Source organism: Plecotus auritus (assembly GCF_963455305.1).
Source record: "Plecotus auritus genome assembly, chromosome: 4".
NCBI classification, from domain to species: Eukaryota; Metazoa; Chordata; class Mammalia; order Chiroptera; family Vespertilionidae; genus Plecotus; species Plecotus auritus.
In genome coordinates this window covers 183,331,113-183,358,330 of record NC_137775.1, presented here as the reverse complement: position 1 = coordinate 183,358,330, position 27,218 = coordinate 183,331,113, and the positions used below count along the sequence as shown (strand labels likewise).

Sequence of the window (27,218 nt, the reverse complement as noted above, 5' to 3'; positions counted from 1 at the left end):
AGGTCAGGACAGTGTGGCCACTGAGCGCAGAGGTACTTACTGTCCCCACTGTGCCCGCATCGCTAGCAGCAGCAGCGATCCCATTTTTATCGGAGCCCATCAGCAGCCCGGCTGTAAACTAAAGACAACACAATACTAACTTCCTTTGCATCGCATCTGCTTCTTTGATGCCGATTCTCTGCTGTTAACCCTTGGTTTTATTCAGAGGGTAACGTGCAAAATATTTTGTTTTTCTATTAAAAAAAAAAGGGGAAAAAAACCCTTTTAAACGAAGGGAAACAACAACAACAATAAGCAAATGGGGAGAAATGATGGAAGCACAAAGCAAAAAGAAAAGAGGAATCTGAGCAGGAGGCCGGGGGACACCGGAAGAAATCCGGGTGTGGGGGTGGAAAGCACTGACTTCCTGGCTTTTAGATTCAAGGGGTGGGGGGCGGGTCTGTATGAAAGGACAGTGGTCTCAGTGGTTTGGGGAAAGAAGCACACGTCCCAAAGATCCTTGCTCCAAACCAAGGTGGCCCCCCAGGTATAACAGTGCATGTACGGAAAGACCCCCTGGCTAGGGGAATGTTCAGGGGCAGCTGTCTAGGAATCGTTACTTCCACTGTAATTCTAAAGATTTCAAAGGCCAAGAGCCGGCATTTTTGGTGTCAGTGAAAGCTTTGGTGAGCAGTCCTTGCTAGAGATGGCAGAGGTCTTTGTGCACGGCCCGATGGCCTCAGACCGCGCAGCGCCTTCCTGCCACCTCCCTGGGCCCAGGCGCTGAGCGAGAGCGGCTGCGGGGCCTGGGCGCCCAGGAAACTGGATAAAGGCCTTTATCGGGCGCTGGCAGGCTTTTCTCACCAAGCCGGGCCTGAGGGGTGCACAGTGTGCCCCCAGCACACACCGCAGCCTCCGCCTCTTTGTCCCCGCAGCCCCTCCCGGCTCAGGGCTGAGAAAAAGAAACGCATTTCCATACGCCCTGAATGGCCCTTTGCACGCGTGAGTGGCAGGTCCCGCCACACCTCTCCCGGGTTCCTCACTGAGGCGGCCGGACTGCTCTGCTCGCAGGTGCAAGCCCGCCAACCCGGGCGGGGGTGGGGGGGGAGCGGGGGGGGGGAATTAAGTTTTCAAATGAACTTGAGGACAAAGGTGTAGTTTTGCAAACTGTTAAGCAGAGAACAAATGTAATACTATATCCCAATGGCTTGGCCTAATGCAAAAGGCTTCTTCTCCCTGTCCCAGTGGCCACTGGCAACCCTGGGTAACCGTCCCTGATCCCTTACTAATGGCACTAATCAAAGCACCAGTGTTGGGGGAACCTAAGTGAGTGACAGCATTTACGATTTTTTAAGCCTCTCATTATTCCCAATGCACCAGTACACATGCAAATTACCGTTTGCAGAACGTAGGGAAATATGCAATTCTGCTAAGCTCCCTTCCACCTAGCTTTTTGTTTTTTTAAACCACAGTAAACACCAAACGGAAAAAGGCTCTGGTGTGACTTCAGGTAAGACTCCATTTTACGCATTTTCGTTCGCAGATGGACATGTTTTTGTACAGCACAAGAGCGCCTGCCTCCTAGAGATGGTGGGAACCCTCCCAGTGTGACCGCAGCTGGCCTTTCCTGACCTGTGCACGGCCCACCTCGCTCATGAGCCATGCGACCCTCAGACTACAAGGAGAAGCATCATCTCACGGAAGCACCTGGATGCAAAGACTGGCAAACGGGAAGGAGAGAACGGACAGCGAGGGGCCCCAATGTGCCTTTCATTGTCATTTCCCTTAAGCATTTTCATTTTTTTTTATTTATTTATTTTTTTTATTTTATTGATATTTTACAGAGAGGAAGGGAGAGGGATAGAGAGTTAGAAATATCGATGAGAGAGAAACATCGATCAGCTGCCTCCTGCACACCTCCCACTGGGGATGTGCCCGCAACCAAGGTACATGCCCTTGACCAGAATCAAACCCGAGACCCTTCAGTCCGCAGGCCGACGCTGTATCCACTGAGCCAAACCGGTTTCAGCTCCCTTAAGCATTTTTACACTTCACCCCCCGGAAGAGGCAGGCAGAAATACACGGCGCCATGGGGAGTGCTGGTTATGAAGTTAGGGTGTCTTCCTAACTTGAGAGTTTTGCTTCTCATGGTAAGTAAATGGTTAGCAAGCCAGTTTCCCCTTTGTTTTTTGTTCATCCTCACCAGAGGATATTTTTTCCCACTGATTTTTAGAGAGAGTGCAAGGGAGGGAGGGAGGGGGTTGAGAAAGAGAGAGGCGGAGAGAGAGAAAAAGAGAAACATCAATGTGAGAGAGACACATGGATTGGCTGCCTCCCACACTCTCTCTGACCTGGGCTGGGGATTGAACCTGCAACACAGGTACATACTCTTGACAGGGACTAGAACCCGAGATGCTTCGGTGCAAAGGACACGGCTCCAACCACTGAACCACACCCGCCAGGGCCCCTTTGTTTTTAAATAAAGAACGGTTTCCTCCTTAGGATGTTTGAACTTGAACAGCAACATTGAAAAATAATGCCATGAAAACTTACAGCCCTACTGTTAGGCTTTGCCTGGGGAACCCAACTCCAAAGAACCTATCAGCTGGTCAGAGGCGCATATATATATTTCCTTCCTCGTGTGGAGACAGTCTTATGTGATCATGACGAGAAAACAAATCACAGGCTGTCACCACGTTTGTTCTCTTATCTCGGACACTACCAGGGGGTCCAAGCAGAAAACAAAAGATCAGTAAAATTCTGCTGCGTTTCAAAATCAAACACTTGCATTTTTTTAGATCTTTTAAAAAAGCTACATCCTGTAACGAAAGCAACAACAATGATAATATAGTTGTAAGTGGACCCATGCACCATGCAGGCAATTTTATATTGTTACTGGATTTTAAATGAGTGAGAAATGGAGAACTCAAAAGACAGGGGAGTTAAGGGGCAAGAAAAATAGTGACACAGGATGGCAAGGACTGTTTGGCTTTAAGGCTGCTCCAAAAATTGGCGGACTCCACTGGTCCTTCTTCTGGTTTATTATGCCCACGTTCTTGGAAAAAGAAAAGATGCTCATTAAAGAAGAGGTGGAGACCAGGATGGGAGGGGCAGGAAGGGAGAGGTGAGAGGTAGAAGGAAGAAACCTAAAACTTTTAGCCCTGGTCTAAGCCCCAGATATTCCCGAGCTAAGGTGAAGCCAGATAGGATGCTTTTCATTACAGACCGTCAGACATGTCACACAAAGATTACATATATGAATCAAAGACTGCATGTAGTAATCTGCCATGCTGGTCCATAGATAGCATAGATGTTTATAGTGCTGAACACTGGTTATGAAGACGGTTAGCTCCATTTCTGAGCCCTATTTACACGGATGTTTGCATGCCTCCATTCGTTCACTCATTCACTCATTCGGTCAATGAGCAGAGTGCTTGTTGTGAGCCAGGTGCTAGGAACCGAAAGACCACAACCCATAAAATTCGGACTCCAGTCCAATAAACAGAATTAAACACTGATCCGTGCTGTGGGGAAGGTGTGAATGTATGTTATACATTCCAGGGTGGGTGCGAGGAAGGGATGCTCCAGGGAAGTGACCGCTGAGCGGAGCTGAGCAGAAAGGATTTCCAGGCAAACAGCACAGCTAGGTTCACGCCTTAAAGTAGAAGACACGAGGACAGGGTGCAGTGCGAGGTCTGAGAGGCAGGCAGGGGCCAGACCGTGTGGGTGGAGCGGGCTATTGTCAAGAGGGGGATGGGGAGTCCTTGAAAAGGGATGCAGAGAGGCACATGCCTAATGCGAGGTCCTGGCTGCTGAGCACAGGAAGGCTGGAAGAAGCCAGCCGTCTCAGGACAGGTGTTGGCAAACTTTTCCCGGGAAGGGCCAGACAGTGAATGTTGCAGGCATTGTGCGCCAAGAGGAGAAATCATGGATTTTATGTAAGTACTATAAAAAGAAGAACAAAGTTCCATAAAATTTTTACTGATGAAATGAAAAATATAATAATAACAATGAAAAATCATCATCATCATTGGGTACAATTTTAACACCATAGGCTGAGTAGTGACAAAAACGGAATGTTTTGTTGTTGTTGGGAGGAATAGTAAGTTGTTCAATTGGTGTTCTGCTATGGCAGCACAAAAGCAGCCATAGACAATATGTAAATGAGTGAGCATGGCTGAGGTCCAATAAAGCTTTATTCATGAATCGAAATGTGAATTTCATATGTCACATTATTTTTAACCATTTGAAAATGTGAAAACCATCCTTAGCTTGCAGGCTACACAAACACTGGACCATGGACTTAAATGTCTTTCAAGAAAAAGAATTCCCGCCGAAACCGGTTTGGCTCAGTGGATAGAGCGTCGGCTTGTGGACTGAAGGGTCCCGGGTTCGATTCCGGTCAAGGGCATGTACCTTGGTTGCGGGCACATCCCCAGTGGGGGGTGTGCAGGAGGCAGCTGATCGATGTTTCTCTCTCATCGATGTTTCTGGCTCTCTATCCCTCTCCCTTCCTCTCTGTGAAATATCAATAAAAAATATATTTAAAAAAAAATAAAAAAAAAAAGAAAAAGAATTCCCTAATAAAATTAAAAACTTTATCAGAATTAAAAATTCTCTTCTGATCTCTGCTATTTATTACATATCATATATAGCTAATTTTATTGTGCTTTGAAACCACCATTCCATGACTTCTTTCCATAACTGGCATAGTTATAAATATAATTTTTAATTACCACTATGGTATAATGCAATTTTTAATTACCAGCATGACCTAACACATTTCACATGGTGCTCATAAGATTAAATTTTTCACTAGAATAAATGGCATTGCTGGGCACATCCTTGGATACATTCCTTTTGGTTTCTTTAGGGTTAATCCTTATGTAAGTCTCAGCAATAAAACTACTGGATTTCCAGGGGGAAAGTATGATACGTTCAAAACCACTGTTTTCTGCCAGAGAATACTCCAGAAAGGTTCACGGAACACTGAGTTTGTGTGTCACCAGCAAAGTTTTAAAAAAGGGCTTATTTCCCCAAATCCCCGATAATAAGGGTTTTGACAAGTTTATTTATTCTGGCGAAGCTTACAGGTGCCTTGTGGTATCTGAAGTGATTATAAGTTGCGTTTCACATTTCTTGGTGCTAGCCGGTCTGTGCAAGATCCCTGGGACAGTTTCATATATGTTTCCTTATAAATTATCCCTCTCCTTTATCCCGTGTGGGGTCAAGTTCAGCAGTGGAACTTCCAACTTACTCCTAAACTTTCTATGTACTGGTCAGAGAGCTTTCCTATGTAATTCATCTATGTGATTTCTTCCCACTCTTTTCCAGGGCCAAGGCCAAGTTCCAGGCAGGTCTAGGTCCCTGGCCATTCAGATAAGGTTGGCGTGCAAAGGTAACCTCATAGGGGTGACGTCCCAGGCATACTCGTGCTCTCACGGTGGCCTGTGGCCATGCACTGGGGACCTCATAACCAACACCTCCCACAGTCACGTCATCCGCACACCTGAGGTCATGTCATCCACACCTGGGGAGCGGAGTGCATCGCGGGGGAGGATGGCAGGTGCGGCTCAATTCCCGGCTCAGCTGACTTGGCTCACAGCATCCCTACCAGCCCTGCCTCTGCGTGCCACATCGCCATGGCATCCGTATCTTCCATCTTCCACTGCGAACAGGAGCCGTCTGTGGCTGAACACCCTACAGGGCACAGGAGAGCCCTCCACGACAAAAAGGATCTGGCCCCCAATGCCAGTGGTGCCGACGTTGAGAGTTCCTGTTCTCGGACTAAACCACCACCCTCTCCATGCCTCTCCTGCCCTACGCCCAGAGCAAACTATTAAACTCAGAGAGAGCATCCGGCAACCAGATGAAATGGCCTGGTGTGGACAGACACATTCCATTTAGAGATGTCTATTCCATTGTGGCGTTTCGTAGGACACTTCTCTGACGTGGGCCCAGCACCAGGCAACCCAGGCCCAAGCTCTCGTTATCACCATCCCATTGCACACGGGAACCTGACTTCACAGAACGCCCCACTGGCGGCGCGCTTCCGAGCTTTCCAGTGAGATGGAAGAACCCATGAGGGGGATCAGGAAGCCGGCACGGAGCGGCAGGAATCAGAAGAGAAATTACCTAGAGGTCTGCAGACAGACGACACTGAGGTTGAGGGTGGGGTGGCCAAGGACTAGGTAGAGAAAGACCTGCCCTGTCTCTTTGGGAATCAGACCCTGGAGCTGCCACGACCAGCCACCTGAGATGCCACCTGTCTCATAGCATCCCTGTCACAGCCACCTGAGATGCCACCTGTCTCATAGCATTCCTGTCACAGCCACCTGAGATGCCACCTGTCACAGGGGAGCTCAGTGGTGGCTGGTTCCGAACATGTAAAACCTTCTGCTCCAGTGCGTTCAAAGCAGCTTATGCTGGACAGTCGGTGAGACAGAAAAACAGGCCTTACCGGGGGTGCTGATGGCGGGGGAGGGGGAGGAGCTCCCAGAGGCGGGGGAGGTGGAGGCAGAGGAGGAGGTGGAGGTGGCGGTGGCACTGGCATATGTCACGGCGTTGGTGTCTCTTGCTTGTGAATGGTCCCAAGAGAATGGTTTCTGCTCTGAAAAGGAGAAAGAAGAGAGTTTTAAATGTGAATGTCTTTATTCATGCACAGGTAATTCATGTCATGCAGACATATGGATATTATGGCTTCTTTCTTTCTTCCTTTCTCTCGTCCTTTCAATAAATACTGTCTATTGTGAGGCAGGCACTGTGCCAAGTGCTGGAGACTGAAAGAGCAGCCAGATTCTGGAGAGAACTGGGTGACGGAACTGACAAAATGCAGCTATTTCTGTATCAAAATTAATAGAACACATAAATAGCAACCCCTCATTCCATGATCTTTCCCAATAACTGACTTCTACCTCCTTCGCATTACACTTTTATCATTTCTGACGCATTTGAAAAAATATTCCCTACATGTTCCCGGTTCCCTAAGCCGAGCACACGGAATGCAACGTAACCTTTACTGCAGGTCGCAGGTGCCACGTTCCTCATGGTGCCAGCCTCGAGCAGGGCCCTAAAGGGCATCAGTCACTCTCCTGCTCCCGCCTCTCCCGACAGCTCTTACTGTGTTGCTGTCCCTCTGTGGCTTCTACACAATCGTCTGGGTGGGGGCACGACGCTTCTCTGCAAAAGCGTCATATCTGCTTTGCTACACAGAGGGCTTCTTGCCGCCATTCTGCAAACACAGTTATGTTTCAAACAGTTCATACTGTAGGACACCTGGGCTCCTATAAATGTGCGTGTGTGTGTGTGCATGTGCGCATGTGTGTGTGTGTGTGTGTGTCCTAGAATCCATATCAAGGCACACTGCAAAGGCTTAAAACCCACACGAAAGGCAAGTCCCACAGTTTACAGGAAGGAGGAAAACCTATGTGAGACTCTAAACACAAGTAAAGCAGAAACAGAAATAAACATCAGACCTGCCCAGGGGTCAGTCTGTGTTTTGTGGTGTTTTTGTTTGTTTGTCTGTTTTGTTTCTGTCTCTTTAGTCCCTGGAAGGTCAGAACAAGACCTGTGCCTGCTTCTTCAGCTTTGAAACCCTGTGGCCCCTGTATTATTCCATGCTAATATTTTTATCTCCAGCCGTAAAGAGCAGTTACGTAACACGGTACCTGATTCTTAGCAGGGTCTACTGTTTTGCTTATGTAATACATGTTAGTTCTGTTTGGCTGCTATGTGACAGGCTGGTCACATTCATTTCCACGATAATATTCTAAGGTCAGAACAACCTTGTTTTCAGCAGAGTTAAGCCTCCCCTAAAATTGTACGAAATTTAAAAAATATATGTATACGTTCATCTCTCTTTTGTGGAAAAAGTCCATGATAGTTTCATAAGAGTTCCAAAGCTGTGCATGAGCTGATCATTATGGGTGACCCAAGTTTTCTTAGGAAGTGTCCCCCCCAAAATTCCTAAAGCTGGATAACAGCTGTGCCCCTGCCTCTTCCCGCGACAGTAACACCAGGACAGAAAGACTGGAAAAACAATACTCAGCAGAGTCCACAACATAAAACGACAGTGAACTTGGGCAGAGATCCCGGAGGGTAGCAGGTACTTCTTCCTGGTGGCGTCGGTGACGTTTTAGTTCACAACCTAACGCACTCAGTAACGTCGGGTCAGACCATCCGGCATTTTACTGGCTGGACACTGAAGCACGTTGGATGGTGAGTCCACAATTTAGTTGGAACAAAAAATAAATGATCAGTTATAGAAGGCACTGGGCGCATTCTTTATGTGACTTTTTATTCAGCGGCAAAAATAACTGCAGCCAACAATGATAGTAGGTATTGAAGGGTTGGCCGAAGTATTAATAGAACAAGAGAAAATATGCAGAGAGGTCTCATTATATGAGGATTCTATCTTTTATCCAAGACAGATGAGAGGACAAAGACCTGCTTCCCCTGGTGATGAACTGGAAAGAGATTAGAAGAGGAATTTTGAAAAGGTAAATGTTTCTTACCTAAGGGTTTCGCCATTTATCTAAGGAAAAATGGCCATAGGTAGTAACCTTAAGGAGAACCGTGGCTGAGCTGTTCACAGAACGCCGGAGCACCCAGCTACTATTTCCCAGCCTCCTTTGCAGTTAATTGTGACCATGTGACTGACCTCTGGCCAATAGAAAGAAGGCAGAAGTGATGTGCTCCATCTGTAGGCTGGTCCATAAAGACCTACCTACAACCCTTCCTTTCTCCATCCAAAAGATGTCAGGAGTCTGGGTTCCTGACTCACTTTTTAACACCTGATTAGACTTTAAATACCTAAAAAATAAACTTCTGTGTTAAGCTACAGTTTGAAGTTAATTTGTTATAGCCACTCATTTTTAACCTGCCTAACACAGGAACTAAATAGATTACAGCGAATTCTCATCATTTGCGGTAGGTATGTTTTATAAAGTTGTCATGATCTCCGAGTTAAGAAACCCTGAACCACTGCTCCTAGGAGGTACACAGGGTTAGATTCCTGTGGACAACTGGTTACAAGATTTTTGTCACCACATCCTATCTAATAAAAGAGTAATATGCAGATTGACCATCACTCCAACACACAAGATGGCTGCCCCCATGTGGTCAAAGATCCTGCCCCCATGTGGGCACAAGATGGCCACCACAAGATGGCCAGCAGGGGAGGACAGTTGGGAGGGACCAGGCCTGCAAGGGAGGGCAGTTGGGGGTGATCAAGCCTGCAGTGGAGGGCAGTTAGGGGTGACCAGGCCATCAGAGGAGGGAAGTTGGGGGCAAACAGGCTGGCAGGGGAGCAGTTAGGCATCAATCAGGCTGGCAGGGGAGTGGTTAGGGGGTGATCAGGCTGGCAGGCAGAAGCGGTTAGGGGCAATCAGGAAGGCAGGCAGGTGAGCAGTTGGGAGCCAGCCGTCCGGTGGGATCGGGCCTAAACGGGCAGTCGGACATCCCTCGAGGGGTCCCATTTTGGAGAGGGTGCAGGCTGGGCTGAGGGACAACACCCCTTGTGCACAAATTTCGTGCACTGGGCCTCTAGTTAATATATAATCTTGTTTCATGTGTGTTCCTGCTTCAAGACACCTTATAGAGAGGTATATGCTGTTGTTACATTAATATTCATGCCAACAGCACTGTCCCTCATGATGGAAGGAAGCTTATCTCATACACACATTGTCTCCCTCAGGCAAACCTCAGCCTCCCTCCACTCAAGAACACTGGATGGAACCTGGACGTTACACTTGGAGGGCCATTAAAACAATGCAACTGCCAACAATAAGCACCCACATTTGAAAGGCGTGGCACTGCACAGAATGTGTGAAAGACACTAGTTTACAGCATGGGGGCTGCCACAAGGAGGTGGGGGTCGCTGTGTGGGACCTATGCCTGCATCGGGGCACTCAAGTGTTCCCCCACTTTGCACACGTCTCTCAATGACCGTGAAGGCGCCTGTGAGTACTGACTTCAAGGTGACAAGTACAGTTCAGCGAGTGGGTGATGAGCAAACTATGGCGCCCGTGAATGATGACATCGACTGTGTAATTCTTGAACCCCTCCGTGTGCTCAGCACTGGATCAGGTGCCAATAGTCCACAGTTCTGGTTAATCCTCTCAGCAGCTCCATGATAGACGCCGACATTTCCAGAGGAGGGATCACACAATGCATGTAGTTCCTACTAACTTTCAGAAAGCGCACCCGAGCTGAGTGCAAGCCCTAGCCTTTCTGATTCCCAAACCTCATTTCTTTGCTTTGCTGGCTTGGTATAATTCAGGCCATCTTACTTCTCTGCTTCCATTTTGCAAAGATTTAAAAATCGTTTTGAGACCCTCCAGTGACAGGGACCTCATCCAGGTGAGTATAATTCTGCCACTCGCCTAAGCTAAGCATCCTTGCTGCCCACCTCGTTTATCCTCAGAAATCTGGGAATGGTTAGGTACCACTGGGCTTTCGTCTTGCTGAAATCACAGGAATGGTTTTTCAATCGCTAAGGTGAAAGGGTATCTTTATATGCGGCACTTGATGGCTGCGAAGGCTCTTTCCTGACGGGGACAGTAATGAAGCAATTACGGAGGGAAGCGTTTGTTCAAACCTGACGGTCTGGAAGCATGCAGAGTGCCAGGAAGTCACAGGCTGCACCCAGGCGCTCTCCAATGCCCTGTGCTCTCCCGACACATTGAAAAAAAATGCTACTTTTCTCCATAATGCACGAAAAAAGTGCTTAGGATAAAAACGCCAGATTCTCAAAAGCTTTTTTATATTTTCTCCCGATGCATGGAATAACTCTGGAGAACGGCGTGGAGAGACAGGTTCGATATTCTTGCACCGTTAGCGGGAGGCAGGGGGAAGAGAATGAACAGTACCTCCATGTGAGACCCCGAACACAGGGGACGGGCTGGTCTTCATGTGACACAGACCTGCGTTCCGCTTCTGCCTTCTCCCAGCTGCATGGCCGGGGCCACGTCAGTGAGCCTCAGCGGGGCCTCCTTTCTTATTTTATTTGCAAAACAGCTATAATGCTGGATTCTTAGTTTGTTATCAGAATTAAAATGAAGACCGTATAGAAGGGGAACAGAATACAGGTCCTGACACTCGGCAGCCACATCACTGGAAGCTGTGTTTATCATCCTCCCACCGCCGCCCACTCCACGTCCACAATTGAAGTTGGTGAGTAATCGCAGAGAGAAAGAATAACTCGCGGTAAGCACCGTTACACACCAGTTGCTCTTCTCACACTCACGTTGCCCCCCCAAGAGTGGTGTGTCGGATTACAGCTGGTCACAAATAGAAAACGTGCCTATTTAAAAATATATAAGCAAGCAGGGTTACTGCCACTATCTGACAGAAGCGGCTTTTGCCGGTTCTAACAACACATTTCAATGGGGATCTGAACGTAAGGTTCTCCACGCACTCATAACTTCCATGTGTTGACACGGCTCACGGAGTCTCTTGGCTCTTGGCTATGAAACCAGGGAGAAGGACAGAGATTTCTCACCGCGGCACTGGTACAGGTGGACGTGCCCCAGGAGGCAGCCCGTTTCGCACAGCATGGTCTCAGCAGGGTCCTGCCAAGCTACCTCAGTCATTTATTTCTCAGAGGTGCCCCGCAGCCAGCAAATCAGAACCCGCGAGCCCATGCGCATACAAGGCACCAATATAAAGGTTCTCAAAAAACGTGTGTCAAAACTGACAAAGCTTTCAGCAAAATAATAAAGAATATTTTTAAAAACGAAGCACCTTCTCTACAGGTGATGATGACAATGATTTATGAAGTGGTCTGTGGCCACGTCCTCATCATTCCAGGATAACATTCTTTGGGCCCAGCCCTGTCCTGGGACTTCCCTCCTGTAAGATCTCGTGCCCCAGGTGCCAACTCTCCCAGTTGAGACTGTCCTGTACAGGCTACGTGGAAGTTGCTGTTCTCATTCTCCTCAATGGTACAAATGCCTGGAAATATTTTGCCTTTTGGGGTGGTGGGGGCGTGTTGGCCTGAGTAAGCAGGTAAGCAGGGGACAGGGCAGGGGGAAATACTAGTACAAAGCCCAGCATAGAAGATCCTTGGTGTTTGTGTTCTAGCTAATAGTCACATGAGCTAGCTCTGACATAGCCCTTAGTACGTGTCAGGCGCTGTTGCTAGAGCTTTTCATATATTAACCTATTTAAGACCCCAAACACTCCAACCGGATAGATACTGGTGCCTCCATTCTTCAGATGGGAAAACTGAGGCACAGCGAGGTTAAGAAACATACCCAAAGTCAGACAGGGAATCAGTGGGGGAGCTGGCATTCATATGTAGAATCTGATTCACTGGGTGTGAGGTGGGGCCCGAGATTCTGCATTTCTGACAAGCTCCCAAGTGAGGTGAACACTGCTGGTCTGGGGACCACGGTGAGTAGCTCTAGAATGTGGAAGCACGTAAGAAAGGCACAGTCTCCACCCCAGAATCAGAATCGTTTTTCGGCAGAGAAGAGGACTTGGAATTTATTAGGGTCACCAGCACCCCTGCCTCCCACATTCAGCATTCCTGAGCCATACATGCCACCCCTTTTGGAGCACCCCTTTTTCAGCAGGAGGCCGGCAGAGTGGTGGGGAGTGAGCGCAGTCCAGGGCCCTGAGGCAGCTGCACGAAAAGGCCCCCGTGATGCACCCACTGTCATCAGATGCTAAGAATGTGACCATATCTTCCACATCCTCAGGGTCCCCCATGTCCCACAAATGAGACATCCTCAGGGGTCCCCAAATGTCCCACAAATCAGAACCTTTGGGGGTGTCTTATCAAGTGATTGCTTTGTCCCACAAAGTTTGAAAAGGCCTGTTCTAGAACACCTGGGAGATGAAACTCTGCCCCACACAGTCAGAAATTACATCCTTTACTGAGCAGACCTCTTCCGTGGACTCACTTCATTTCAGCAGACTGCACCCCGGACACTGGCAACGCTGTACTTGCTTGGCATTGACACACAAGCGTGAAAGGGAAACCCAGCGGAGTGCCCACTCACCTCTCACCTAGGTGACCCAAGAATTTCTGACACCTGAGAAACACCAGCCCCGGCAATAGCTCCTGAGACGGAATCTGCTCCGCTCTAACCAGATGTCAAAGTTAACCATCTGCTGAAATGCCTCAAGGATTGTCTTCGTGAGTTCTGAAAGGAAGACGAACTTGAACCACACTCCAATATGAAACCTAGTAAGTCACACCTACAATGAACTCATAAATTAGCTTCTTAAAATGAGATTCGTATTGAAATGCACATTTGTTCCCAGATTATTCATTGAATTCATTATAATATTTGAACAGTATTTGGTGAAGGGAAAATTGGAGATGTTGATAATATTTATCATTAACTCAAGTATTTATATTATGGCTAAATGCCGTAAAAATCATATGAGTGCCAAGGGAGGAAGGAGAAAATATTGCTTTCCTGTCATTTACTGTTAACATTTTTGCTGCCTTTGTATTAGCTAAAATAAGAACGAGGCTTATTAAAAATACATGATAGTCATTACACACTTATAAATAAGCTTCATTTTATAAAACAGCTATGCTTCTGAAAAATGGCATCTCTAATTTTAACATACACTCCTTTCAATGCTCTTTCTGGATTCGGGTTCTAACCTTACCCTCCACCCTGCGGTACACATCCTGTCCTCCGCCCACACCACACCTGTGCCATTTCCTTACATACCTTTACTTTATATCTCTATGCCTTTGCCAGTGCCTTTCAGGCTGAGTGTGATGGCCTTCACCGCCTGGAAAATTCCTCCTACTCCTTTAAAACATGCCCAGATGCCAGCTTCTCTGCACAGATCCCCTGCACTCTGGTACTTTGTCCACAACTAACTGCACTCTGGTGCTTTGTCCACAATTTCATTCTGTGTGGCACTAGGCACTCTGGCTATTTTCTTCTCACATGCCTGTGTGTCTCCCTTCACTCAACCGTAGGCTACTCAAAGATTCAAAGAAAGGGACATTACATTGTCTTAGATATCTTGGTATTGCCACGGCCAAAGGTAATGCCAAATACCATTGCCTTAGTGCGCTATGGGGAATAAATAGAAGACATATATATCAGGGATCAGGCCAACGACTCAAGCAAAAGATGCAGACGTACCTTGGCACCAGAATATGATGTAAGTTCTATGTGAGTCTACAGACGAAATAAGCATGTCAATGACTGTTAAAGAATAATGTTACAAGCTAAAGTAAGAAGGGAAGAGAAACCAGGAGGCATTCCTGTTCAACTGTAGGCCTTCTTATCAGTGTGGGAATAGGTTCTGGATGCTGGGGTCTCAAAGTGCCCAATGCACACTAGGACAAAACACAGGAGACTTTAAGAAAAATTCTCTAAGTCAGAAAACCTTTCTAAAAGCTAGAAAAGAAAAGGTTTCTGCAAAAATAAGTACACACATACAGACATAAAACCACAATCAACAGAGCCAAAGTCATACCACAGATTGGAGGAAAATGACATTAACACAAAAAAGTCATATCACAAACTGGGAGAAAATTACAGTAAAATAAAAATTGCCGTAAAGTGGCCATTTTCCTTTATTTCTTGTATAAGGTGTTTCTATAAACCCATTAAGACACATCAATAACTTGACAAAAAATGAACAGTGGGCCAAGCAGTTCACAGATGAAGGAATACACGGGGCATTCCAGCACACTGGAGAGGCCTGACCTTATTCATGAGGTCAGAACCAATCCAAGACACCAGTTTTCACTCAGATTGGCCAACATCTAAAGTTTGATAAAGGCGTGTTGGAGAGCAAGCAGGGGACCAGACTCTCATAGGTACTTGTGGAAACACAAATGAACATTATTTCCTATAAAGAGCAATGTGCCAATGTATCAAAAATTGAAAATACACATTTTAATTCTAGGAATTTATCTTACTGATACACTTGTGAGAAATAATGTGAATGTTGACATTCATTGCAGCATTTTTTAATAGCAAAGGGCTGGAAATAAACGCTATACCCATTGGCTGGGAAGTGGTTATGAAATTACTGTTCATAACTTTTAATGGCATACCAGGTCGCTGTTACAAAGAACATGCAGGCCTATGCATACCAATATGGAATGGCCTCCAGGTTATATTAAGTGAAAAAATCAGGCAGCAGAAAATGTCTTCATTGAATGAGTATGCCTTTATTTATGTTATACGTGTATTCCTAAAAATATATAGATATATTTATAGGTATACACATACATGTGCATGAAATATCCCTGGAAGAATGTGTAACATGGTCTGAGAATTTGGTGTGAGAAAGGCTTGCTTTACACCATATATCCTTTTGACACTTTTGGAAGTATGTTTCACTTGCATTACTACCTATTTGAAAAACGAATTTAAAAAATAAAAGTTCTGGATTGCCTTCTTGGGATTATTGTGAAGCATTTTTTAAAAATGCTTTGCACTATCCGATGAGACATCTCTACATCTAAAAGGTAAATACAGATGAATAAAGAAGAACATAAATTTGTCTTGATCATCAGGTCCAGTGACCAGCTGCTGGGTCCATAAAGAACAGTACTGAGGGTGGACCCTGGGCCTTGCTGAGCTGGCCCTGCACAGACCCCCCACGCCCCCAGGGCAGCTAAAATCACCCCTAGAGCTGCCCACAACTGTCAGAGATGACTGACCACGTGTGCTCAGAAAATAGCCAGGAGTAGGCTAAAAGAATTCTCTCAAACCAGTCCATAACGCGTCTGGTTTAATTCTTCTGTTAACACATGGTTAACGCACAGCGAGGAACAGTTTTAAGACACGATTGTCCATCAGGCATGAATCATTTGTGAGTTGGTTCCAGCGGTAACTGATCCTTGTCATTCATTAAATGTGAGAACACAGGCGAGCACAGTGAGGGGGTGTGTGGGTCTGAAATAATTGGTGACTTTCTTTCAACAGCCGCAGACTACTGCACTCCTAGATCTTACGGACAGGGGTCCTGACCTATCCTTTTCAGGCAAATATAATTTATACGGAAAATATCAACATGACTACGCTTTTGTATGGCTCACTTCAAACTCACTGAGCATCTAGGAGTGCAAGAGGACAACACCACGCCTGAACCCAGATCCCCTGTAGCCTCCGTCTAGAAGCCTGAGGGTGAATTTCTAAAACCTCAGGCGATACACATTTGGGTGAAAAAAAAAAAAAAAAGTCCTGCAAAAGCTGTTAGAATGTGAAAAAAATTCATTTTAAATTTAGGAAAAATGTTTGCCCACTTGTCTTGTTTTAAGCAGCTATCTTACCTATTTCTTTTGTTTGTTTGTTTCATTTTCTTCTCTTATCTTACCTATTTCCGAAGCTGCTTTATTTTTTCTCTGATTTTCTGGAGAGCAGCACGATAAAAAAAATATTTTGTTCAAAAGTTTAAAAGGGTGTTGGGATAAACAATGGCTTTAAGGAATGCTAGAGGTTTAAAATCTATTTCTGTCATTAATAGGCAGTTCTACCATATGAGGGAAAAAATGTTCCCTGCTATTAGGGCAGTAATAATTTATGTCAGACACATAGCAAAGGGGCCAATGCCATTTTTTTACCATAAGTTTATTCCCTGGGCAGACATAATTGATGTCTTAACACTGACATACATGGGGAGTGCTATGTTAAACGGTCCACTAACAAACCAATAGATCGCATGGACTAAGTGAATCACCTGTTTGTGATCACCTAAGTGAATCACTTTGATTGTTATTTACAGAACTAGTGGCCCGGTGCACAAAATTCATGCACATTAAAAGCCGGACCCAGAGTCAATGCCCTGCCCACCCACATGTGCCTCAAAATCACATGAGACCCAAAACCGGCCGCCCCCTCTCCCCCCGCAATTGGGCTAGATTCAGACCTGGCCAGTCCCACCCTTGTCAAGCCCCGCCGGGCAGGGGGCATAGCCTCAGTTCCCTAGGCCTGGCACCAGGACAGGGGGCGTGGCCTGAGGTCCCCCAGATGGGGCGGGGGGCGTGCCTTGAGGTCCCCCGTCAAGCCCCGCCAGGTGGGGGACACGGTCTGAGATACCCTGTCAAGCCCCTGCTGGGTGGAGGGCATGGCCTGAGGTCCCCCGTCAAGCCCCTCCAGGCAGGGGGGCGCAGCCTCAGGTCCCCTGGCCCGGCACTGGGATGGGGGCGCAGCCTTAGATCCCCCATAAAGCCCCACTGGCAGGGGCGCAGTCTCAGGTCCCCCATCAAGCACCGCTGGGTGGGGGGTGCGGCCTGAGTTCCCCCAACCCAGCACTGGGGTTGCACCTTGAGCTCCCCTGTCAGGCCTTGCCAGGCAGGAGGGCGCAGCCTCAGGTCCCCTGGCCCGATGCTGGGAGGGGGTGCAGCCTGAGGTCCCCTGTCAAGCCCCACCTGGTGGGGGGGCACGGCCTGAGGTCCCCTGGCCTGGCACTGGGGCAGGGGGAGCAGCCTGAGGTCCCCTAGCCCAGCACCAGGATGGGAAGCACACCTTGAGGTCCCCCGTCAAGCCCCACCGGGCAGGGGGCATGGCCTCAGGTCTCCTGGCATGGTGCTGGAGCAGGGGGCGAGGCCTGAGGTCCTCCGGCATGGTGCTGGAGCAGGGGGCGAGGCCTGAGGTCCCCCGGCCTGGTGCCAAGGCAGGAGGCGTGGCCTGAGGTCCCCTGTCAAGCCCTGCCGGGTGGGGGGTGCAGCCTGAGGTCCCCTGTCAAGCCTTACCGGGGCGGGGGAGGGCGTAGCCTCAGGTCCCTGCTGATTGCTCATTAAGGCTCCTTAAGGGAACTTGGCCTCAGCTGTGGGTGCAGCCATCTTTGTGATGGAGTGATGGTCAATTAGCATATTCTCTCTTTTATTATATAGGATTATTTTTCATCCCCAAACACAACTCTGCACAGTAGATATTATTACTCCCATTTACAGACGAAGAAACAAAGGCTCAAAGATGTAAACTAATCCACCCAAGATCAAATAGTCAGGACATCACAAAACCGTACCCAACCTAAGTGAGTCGACTTCAAGCCTTGCACTTCCCACTACTCCCCCCAGCCTCTGACAAGACAGCAGACTCTGCCTAGTCAACACAATGAAGCAAATATTTACTGAGCTTCTTCGCTGTGTTAGACACTATGCTAGCCACTCGGTGACACCATAAACATGGATTGCAGGAATCAATATATATTTGGTGAATGCATAAATCTACAGACACATGGCTCCTATTCACAAACAATAATCCATAATCTAATTGAAAGTTACTATGCACCAGGCACTATTCTAGGAAAAGTCAGAAAAGAAAAGAAAAAAAAAGAAGAAGAAGTAACAATAAAGCAATATGGTATACACAAAAGGACAAAATCAGTTCCAATATGTCCGTAATCACAATCACGGTAAGCCAATTATTAAATTCCCCTGCTGAAAGACAAAGATGCTCAAACTGCTTTTTAAAATCAGCTCTATCTTCTTTATAAGGGACACAGCTAAAACGAAAGGATGTTTGAAACTCTGAAAGTTAAAGGAGGAAACACGGCAGGCACTGACACTGGTGCAGAACCCTCAGACACTGCTGGCAGCTGTAAATGGCGCAGCCACTTTGGGAAAGTCTGGAAGTCCCTTGAAAAGTTAAACAGTTATCATTGGACCCAGCAATTCCACTCCGAGAAATGAAAACATATGCTCACACAAAAACTTAAGGCTTGAGTGTTTATAGTAGCATTTTTCTCATAAACGCCCAAATCTAGAAACAACCCAAATGTCCATCAACTTATGAGCAGATAAACTGCAGTGTGACCAGGCAACGAAATATCACTCAGCAATAAAGAGGAATGAAGTACTGATACATGCGATCCCATGGAAAACTCCCCCAAATATTGGGCTAAGTGAAAAAGCCAGTCACAAAAGGCCACATACGATACAATCCCATTTATATAAAAGGTCCAGAATATGTGAATCCATAGAAATAAAAGGTAGATGAGGGTTGTCAGGGCTGAGGGGGGATGGGAAGTGATTGCTAATGGATTTCTTTTTGGGCTGATGAAAATGTTCTGGAATTAAATGAGGGTGTAGTTGTGTGACTCGGAATATCCTAAAACCCACTAAATGGTATACTTGAAAAGAGTGAATCTTAGGGTGTGTGAATTTTATCTCAGTAAGGCTGTTATTTTTAAAGAACAGGTACAGCATGATTAACATCAGGCAAAACAGAATCCAGGACACCAATATATTAATAGAAATATCAAATGCTTCGGAAACATGCATTAAAATCTACTTAATTGCTTCCATAGGTTATGGACAAGCAAAAGGCACAGAAGACCTCGGAGCCAGGCCTTCCGTGACTGAAGGGAGTGGGGAGGGTATGAGCAGAGCTCTGCTGTGTGCGCGTGCGTGGCAACCAGCGACGGCGAGCATGCACTCACAGGGCCAGGCTGCCAAGGAGTTCGAGCTTTATTTTGCAGGCTTTTAAAAAAAGGAAAGATGTTCGCTATTTCTATTTCATTTATTATGATTAATTTTATTTTAGATATCCCTGTTTTTAAAAGCAGCACCGCAGGGGCCATGTGTGGAAAATAAATTATGGGGAGAAGAAGCAACGAATAGGCAGGATGGAAGATGGATATTTATTTCAATTAGAGTAGGCACTGGGATTGTGCCAAGGGGGGTATTCGTTTGGATGCTGGGATACGGGAGAAGGAGGAGCCCAGGCTGACCCCCAGGCTCCTTGCCAAGACAAAGGAGGGGTAAATGGAGAAGACAGAAGTGAGTGTGGGGGGAAGGGGGTTGGGCAGGGAACAGTGAGTTTAATTTGAAGCATATGAAGCACTTTGGACAAGTGGAAATTTAGAGCTGAAATTCAAGAAAGCGGGGCTGGTGATAGCGGTTTAGGGATCTTGACGTGAGGCAGTTGGGTGTGTTTCACTTTCTAATGCTCATTGTATGAAGAACTAGGCAAGTATGGCATTTTAAAATTCACTTTAAATTACGGAGTCACCTGTACTTTCGAATGAAGTCAGTCGGGTGTCTGACACTGCTGATTGCTACTCAATAACCATCCCCTCTTCTTCCTCACAGCAGAAGCCCTAATTTGAGAGGGGGCTGGGGTGGCAGTTGCAGTTTGCTCAGCTAAAAACATGTGATTTCTCAGACCATCATGCATGTAGGGTAACTCTGTGACATCACTCTGGCCCAGGGGTGAGCAAACTTTTTGACTCGAGGGCCACAATGGGTTCTTAAACTGGACTGGAGGGCTGGAACAAAAGCATGGATGGAGTGTTTGTGTGAACTAATATAAATTCAAAGTAAAGGAGCGGAGGGGAGAGCAAGAGAACCCTCCGCTCTTTCGGCTCCGCTGGCCGGATAGAACAGCCGAACGGGCCGTAGTTTGCCCACGGCTGCTCTGGCCAATGAGATGTAGGAGGAAGTCCCTAAGATGTAGGTGGGAGGGCACTACTTGCTGAGTAAAACAGCAAACCTCCCTAACAGAAGGGCCCTCACGCTTTGGCTGTTGACACTTTCCCCTGCTTCCTGCCTGTCCAGAGATGTACGCCCACAGATGCAGCAGCCATGTGTGGCCAGGAGGCACCCAGGCTGAGGCTGGGGTCCCGCAGGCCCAGGTGATGAAAAGAGGCTGATTCTCCGATAGCACAGTTTAGCTCCTGCATCGGCCTGGCCTGCCTTTCTTGGAAGGCCATTCCACAAAACAAATCACCTTGCACCTGTTTTAGCCAGATTCTGATGTGTGTGTTTTTTTTCTTTTTTGGTCGCTGAATGCAATCCTGATACAGTATATACGTTGGATATATATACAAACATATCCACATTTTTAGTACCTGTGTACTAAAAATAACAATTATTTCAGTTGCTTAAAAAAGTTTAAAAATAAAATATTATTTATTCTCACTACAAAGAATTACTGAAAGCAATAAGGGGCTTAAGAGATAGTAGAGAGCCCTGGAATCTTCTTTTCCCAAACTGCAGCTGACGGGAGATCAGGGGACCACCAGTCGTAAGAAAACTCACCCCACACACTCATCTACGACTGAGCACATGCGCGAGAGGACACCCTTCGCACTTTGGACCAGGTAAACTGATTTGGCTGGTGTCAATGGCTGCAGCCAGAACAAATGTTCTTCAAATGGACTTGTTCACCTGACTCGCCCAAGAATGATAACCTTTGGAGAAAGAGTCTTTCTGCTCTCCCGGGGACACAGTCAAACAGGAAAAGGCATGACCTTGAGCCACAGGCTTCTGGCCCTTCAGAGAGCTTTCGCTGGGCTGTGGTCTGGGATTATGACTCCGGAACCGCAGTCAGTAACATTCTAGGAAAGCCTTCTTGTTGCCTTCTTCCACAAAGCTTCCATTGTCTCCTTGGCAGGGACCGTGTTGAAGACTTAGATCCCTATGGCAACAGGGACTGTTTTGAAGATCCCTCAGGAGAAAGGTATTCCAGTTTTCAGGATCAGGAAAAGCTGGGTAACTGATCTGTTTTTATCTCCCGGTCACTGTGGGTCGGGTAACAACTATTGGTGTTTTTCTCTTTGTTTTGGCTCCTGGGAAGCTCGGACAAATTTTTTAATCCCATCTCCAGAAACTACATTAGACCTTCCAGTAAGCTCATCTCTAGAAAGTACCTACACCTTATGAAATATTCTTGTTCTCTAAAATAGCTCTGATTTCATCTCATTTTCTACTCCATGCGTTCTCTTAACTATGAATTTTGTGTTATTACCTATTTTTATAAGCGTCTCAAATGCTTTATGAACCAATTTAAGGCAAGCCATTTTTAAAAGTATCAGATAATAATAATAAAAAGGAATCACTAACTTACTGAACATTGCTATGAATGAGGCACTGTCATAGTACTGAACTTACCTTAATTTATCTGCCCTAAAAATGAGGTAAGTACTCTTATGATGATGCCCATTTTACAAATGGGAAAACTGAGTCACAGAGCAGTTATGTAATTTGCTCACAATCATACAACAAATAAGTGATGAAAGCAAGATTCAGGTATTCTGAATTATGTGAGTCATACAAAAGAAGAAATAATAATATTTAATTTCTAAAAGAAGTAGAGGCCTTCTGAATTTATAGGCTGAGCTTTGCATTTTTCTTTTATAAGGAGATATCTGTTATACATCTTGTCCATACAACGATGCCTGATAATCTATATCAATAGAAGGCAATGAGACAGACAGTAAAAGTCAAAAGGACAAACAATAAAAAAGTTGTTGGCTTTTTATCTTGGATCATAAAGATATTCTTTCCTTCACTCACTCAGTCGGTCCCCATCGTGGCCAGGCCTGGTGCAGGTGCTGGGAACAGAGGTGAGATGGGCCCAGAACCTGCCCTCCAGGAGCTCAGGTGCAATAAGGGCAAGGCAGGCAGGTAAAGGGCACGTGGGGCTATGAGAGGGCTGATGGCAGACCACGCAGGGTGTGACATGATCGTTCTGAGTAACTCTTAGACTCTCTGTCCCAACTAATAATGGGAATAAGAATCAACTCCCTTTCAGGGCTGTTTGATTATTTCATACATAGAAAGCTCTTCGCCTGGCTCATCACACGAAAGGCTCAGTATGTGTGAGCCTTTACTCTTAAGGCACAGAGGATGGCAGCCTGGGCACCTTGCTCAGACACACACGTGCACTCACACGCACACATCCTCAGACATACATGTGCACTCACACGCACACATGTCCTCAGAAGCTCAAGAGCAGAGGCTGGCTCCTGCCTCTTCCTACCTCCTCCCAGGAGCTGACTTACAGTCCGCAGGTGGGCCTGGCACTCATTTCTGGGTGCCACCTTCTCAGAACCAGTGTCTTGCTGGAATACAGCCCCCACCCAGAATGACTATTACTTCAGGATGCACTTGAACACCCTCCTCCACAGTGCCTGGCCCTCATGACTCTCCCGGGGTGCTTCTGCCACAGCCGCTCCGTTTCACGGTATCTCTTTGGCACGTCCACCCTGTAGCGCCCGGTATGACTCCCCAGCTGCATAAGGGGTCAGGTTCCCGCTTGAACAGGTCTAAGGAAAGACCCAACTAGAATTGCAAACTGGCTGAAGCCACAGAGAAAACATGCGCTACACCTGCTCTGCATCAGCTGGGAACCCCACGCCTCTTTGGTTTTGCGCAGTGGCTGAATCAAAAGGAATTAGTCACTGCCTCACCAACCCCAGCTCAGACTGAAGAGTCCCCTCTCCGAGTTTGTTTTGTCATGCCATCAGCAAAGTCAGTCAAACATCACGGTTCCCTGCTAACTGTTCCAGCAGCCAGATGGCAGGAATGCTACTGTGACAAGGCAAAACGCGCCTAAAGATAACTTGGTGATGCACCATCATGCCTGATGGCACTCAGCTGAGCCCATTCACCCAGAGAGACCTCTTCAGTTGCCCCACTTCATCCGGGTTCTTCAAACCAAACGCTGTAATTCCAAACATCCAGCTCTGCAGTGGGAAACTGGCTGGTAAAACAGACACGTCCCTACTTCTCTAGGCTCTGAATTGCAGGCAGAAGTAGATCACACACCAGGACACATTTCTCTAGATGTCCCGCTAGGTACCATGTTACCGAACCCTAAAGTTTCAAATATTTCTGCACCAAATTGCATAGGTATTCATAATAATGTTTGCTAGAAAACAAATTTCCTTCCTTCCGCCGAGTCACTTTTGTAGTTTTTTTTAACTTAGCGTTGATGAACATATGGTTATAAATTCGAGACTGTAAGAAAGTTGACGGATCCCCCCTGGTGAAAACTCTATATGCTCTCTTCTAGAGTTAATTACATTTTGGTTTCTCAGACCTTTTCTAGGTTATATTATGTATTCTCTCCCTCCCCGCCTCTCATGTATGTGTGTGTGTGTGTGTGTGTGTGTGTGTGTGTGTCTGCAAAATCACAACCTGTACTAGATGGTTTCTGAACAATACATCTCCTAAGAAGAACGTTGCCAGCTGGGCCAGCTGGCTTTCTCCTGCTCCTAAAACTGTATGTTCTTAGACACACTGCCTCCATCCCTTCTGCTGCTGGCTAACTCTGGTCTGTGTGACACCATCGCACACTCGCAATTCTATGAAAACAACGGAGACTCCTGGAAAGGAACAAAAAGGGGCATGGCAGGGAGCCAGCCTCCAAGTCTCCGTCACTCAGCTGTCACTCAGCCAGCTGTGCCTGACTCAGGTGGCCAAAGGAGCCTGTTCATGGTTGCATGTATAGAATTCGAAGTCTGTGGCCCTAGCCTGTTTGGCTCAGTGGATAGAGCATGGGCCTGCGAACCAAAGGGTCTCGGGTTCGATTCAGGTCCAGGGCATGTACTTGGTTGCAGGCTCCTCCCCCGCTCCGGCCCTGGCCGGGGGCTTGTACAAGAGGCAACCAAGCAACGTGTTTCTCTCACATGGATATTTCTCTCCTTCCCACTCTCTATTACTCTCCCCAAATATCAATGGAAAAATATCCTCGGGTGAGGATTAACAACAACAACAAAAGAATTTGAAGTCTGTGGGCCCAGATTCTTACCTCTGGCTCCTCTGAGTAAGGCATTTAACCTTATGACCTTTTATTTTCTCATCCGTAAAAAGGCACAGCAACAATTGTGTCATATGAGGTGATGCATGTTAAGGCATTTGGTATATTTCCTTTCCTGTAAGTCCCCAAATTTCTTTTGCTCCCCTGTCCTTTCATTTTTCCTGATTTGGATTCTGTGGTTTTTAAATGTCTCTCTAAAATGCATTGGCTGGAAAGCTGCATTAAAATTTTATTTCCTTTTTTATTGAGGTAAAACTTAAGTGCACAAATCTCAAGGGAATAACCATACATTTCGATATGCGTGTCCCTGAGTGACCACCGCTTAGGTGGAGGGGCGCACTTGCCCAGCACCCCTAAAGCTTCCCTCTAGGTCGTCACCAGGCCTAAAGGCAACCCCTCTTCTAACCTCTATCACCTTGATTAGCTTTGCCTAAAGTTAAAGAGAAAAAAAAATCCAGAGAAGGCTGGTGTCCCAGTGATAACCGCTACTGCTGACCAAAATATGTACCTCCAATCCTTCCTCTGAAGAGATGCCAGATCCTGGAAAGGAGGCGAGGACACGGACTTTCTAAATCACACAGGTCTCGTCGAACGAGGCCCTCATTTTACAGCCAAAGGTCTGCAGCAAGGCTGGGAGCTCAGCGTCCCGCCACGGAGTAACTTTCCTTCCAAGCATCGCTCCCCGCTCCCTGCCAGGACTTCTCTCCAGGGCGCAGCGCACACCCGGTCCCCACGCCGCCCCCGCGCCCGCAGCAGGCACCCCACGCGGCTGGCACGCCGCGTTCAGAAGGCGCTGTTCCTGCGACAGGTGCCTACCTGCCCACGGGGTCGGGGCTGGCTCCCCCACCCACCGAGACCCGCAGGACACCCCCCCCCAGGCCTGAGGAGTGTATTGGGGGTGGGGAGTCTCTGCCACCTCCCCGACTCCTCCAAAGGACTTGGAAGCCGACTCATGGCCAGAACTGGGAGGGGAGTCCCGAGACCTGTGCTCCTGAGTGACCGTGGGCAAGTCACTTCCCATCTCCAGACCGGCTTCCTTCTTGGGGGCGGCTGCTGTATCCCCAAAGCCACCGGAGTTGTGCAATTCCTAGCTCTTCCCGCGGCAGCCCCCGCCTCGGCGAGACCCCAGCCTTTTGTTCTGGGGGTGACACTGGGAAGAGAGGAAGGGGGCTCCGGAGAGGGCCCGGCCGGGCGGCCTGGCGCTCGGGGCCGCTCCCTGGAGATCCGGGTCGCGGAAGTCACCAGGCAAGCCCGCGGTGACCTCCTTCCTCCGCGATCCCGTTACCCCGGCCGGCAGGCTCCGCGCAGCGGGCAGCCGGCAGCGGGCAGCAGCTCCAGCGCAGCGCGGCGCCCCGACGACGACGGCCCGGGGGAAGGTCCCCCGGACACGGGCACGCGCGCCGCATCCCCGTCCCCGCCCGGGGTCACTCCGCTTCGGGACGGCCCGAGCGGCCGCCGCCACAGCCGGTCGCCCCACCCTCAGTCACGGACCCAGACTTGCGCGGAGCAGCTACCTACCGCCGCCAGGCTCCAGGCTCCGGGCTCCGGGCTCCAGGCTCCGGGCTCCGGGCTCCGGGCTCCGGGCTCCCTGCGCAGCGCCCAGCTCTAGGCGGCGCCGCTGCTGGGCCGCGCTGCTCTCGGTGCTGCGCTCGGTGCGCCCGGCTCGCTCCCCGCCGCTGACTCTGGTGCTGCTGGGACGCGGAGGCGGGGCCGCCGCCCCCACCTGCTCCGCCGGCTCCTGCCCCGGAGCCGCTGCCGGGACGCCTGCCACGCTCGGTGGGCGGGGTCGCCGGGGGTTGAAGGGGGGCGGGTCCAGCCGCGGGGCGCGCCTCCGAGGGACAGAGACCGGAGCCTGAGCCTGGAGAGTGGGGCGTGGGAGGGGCTGCGAGGCAGGAGACACGGGGCCCAGAGCCGCCACTCCGGGGACACTCCACTCCTGGATTTATTCCGAAGTATTTCGAACCCTTCCTATGCTCCGGGTGGTGTCATCAGAGGTGCGGGCCGGAGAGGACAAGGTCGCTCTTGCCCTGACAGAGCTCTTAATGCCACTGCACCGTACACTTTAGTGTAGTTAGAAGAGTAAATTTTTTGCTACGTATACTGTGTCGCAATAACAACAACAAAACGATACAACCTTAGAGGGATGTGAGCCCACCCTCCGTAAAGGCTGCCCCCCACCCCGTACCCCAGAAGTCCTCAGCGGGCTGCGGGGGTGCTGTCTGTCAGACAGAATTCAGACGTGAGCCTTTAGTGCAAGTCTCCGCACAGGGAACGGACCGCCCCTTGGGCTGAGGGTAGCCGCTGAGAGGCATGGCATGCCATCACTTAACATCAGGCTGGGTGACCCCTGCAGGTTCGGGGGATGGTTCCCAAAGGGCTTCATGAGCCCCTGGGAACAGGCATCGCTAGCTAAACAGCAGCACTGTGGGAAGGGGCTAGTTCATGCAGCGGAATCCCACCAGGCTGCCTCCAAAAATTCTCCAGTTCCAACCTGTGCCGCAAACCCAAAAAGGTCGAGTTCTACCTTCTTCACCCGCAGAGTGAGAAGAGAGAAAGGCCAAGGCCTGTGGAGAACACAGGATTGTATTGCACAGGCAGGGACAGAGGAGCCAACCCGGGAAGGAGGTGGGAGAGAAGGAAGGAGAGAGAGGAGCCTGGAGAGAGATGGCTGCTCAACAGTGTCAGCTGCAGGCAGGTCCCGCAGTCCCCGAGGTCAGTGCAGGAGGCCTGGCGAAGCCTCAGCCTCAGCCTCGTGGG

General features: G+C 48.4%; 1 protein-coding gene across 2 annotated transcripts in view; it reads right to left on the bottom strand.

Annotated features, from left to right (window-relative positions):
- The window catches only part of WIPF3 (WAS/WASL interacting protein family member 3), a 63,798-nt gene extending 37,678 nt beyond the window's left edge, over positions 1-26,120 (bottom strand). The window contains exons 1-2 of one of the 2 annotated variants that reach the window (XM_080663381.1): positions 25,980-26,120; positions 6,440-6,589 (exon numbers count right to left, since the gene is read on the bottom strand). In XM_080663381.1, coding sequence (XP_080519507.1) covers positions 6,440-6,532 — 93 coding nt within the window. In that variant the 5' untranslated portion in view covers positions 6,533-6,589; positions 25,980-26,120. Of the gene's footprint in view, positions 1-6,439; positions 6,590-25,444; positions 25,546-25,979 lie in introns of those variants that run through there. The other variant, XM_080663382.1, reaches the window with a different exon arrangement.
- Positions 26,121-27,218: the final 1,098 nt, after the last annotated feature.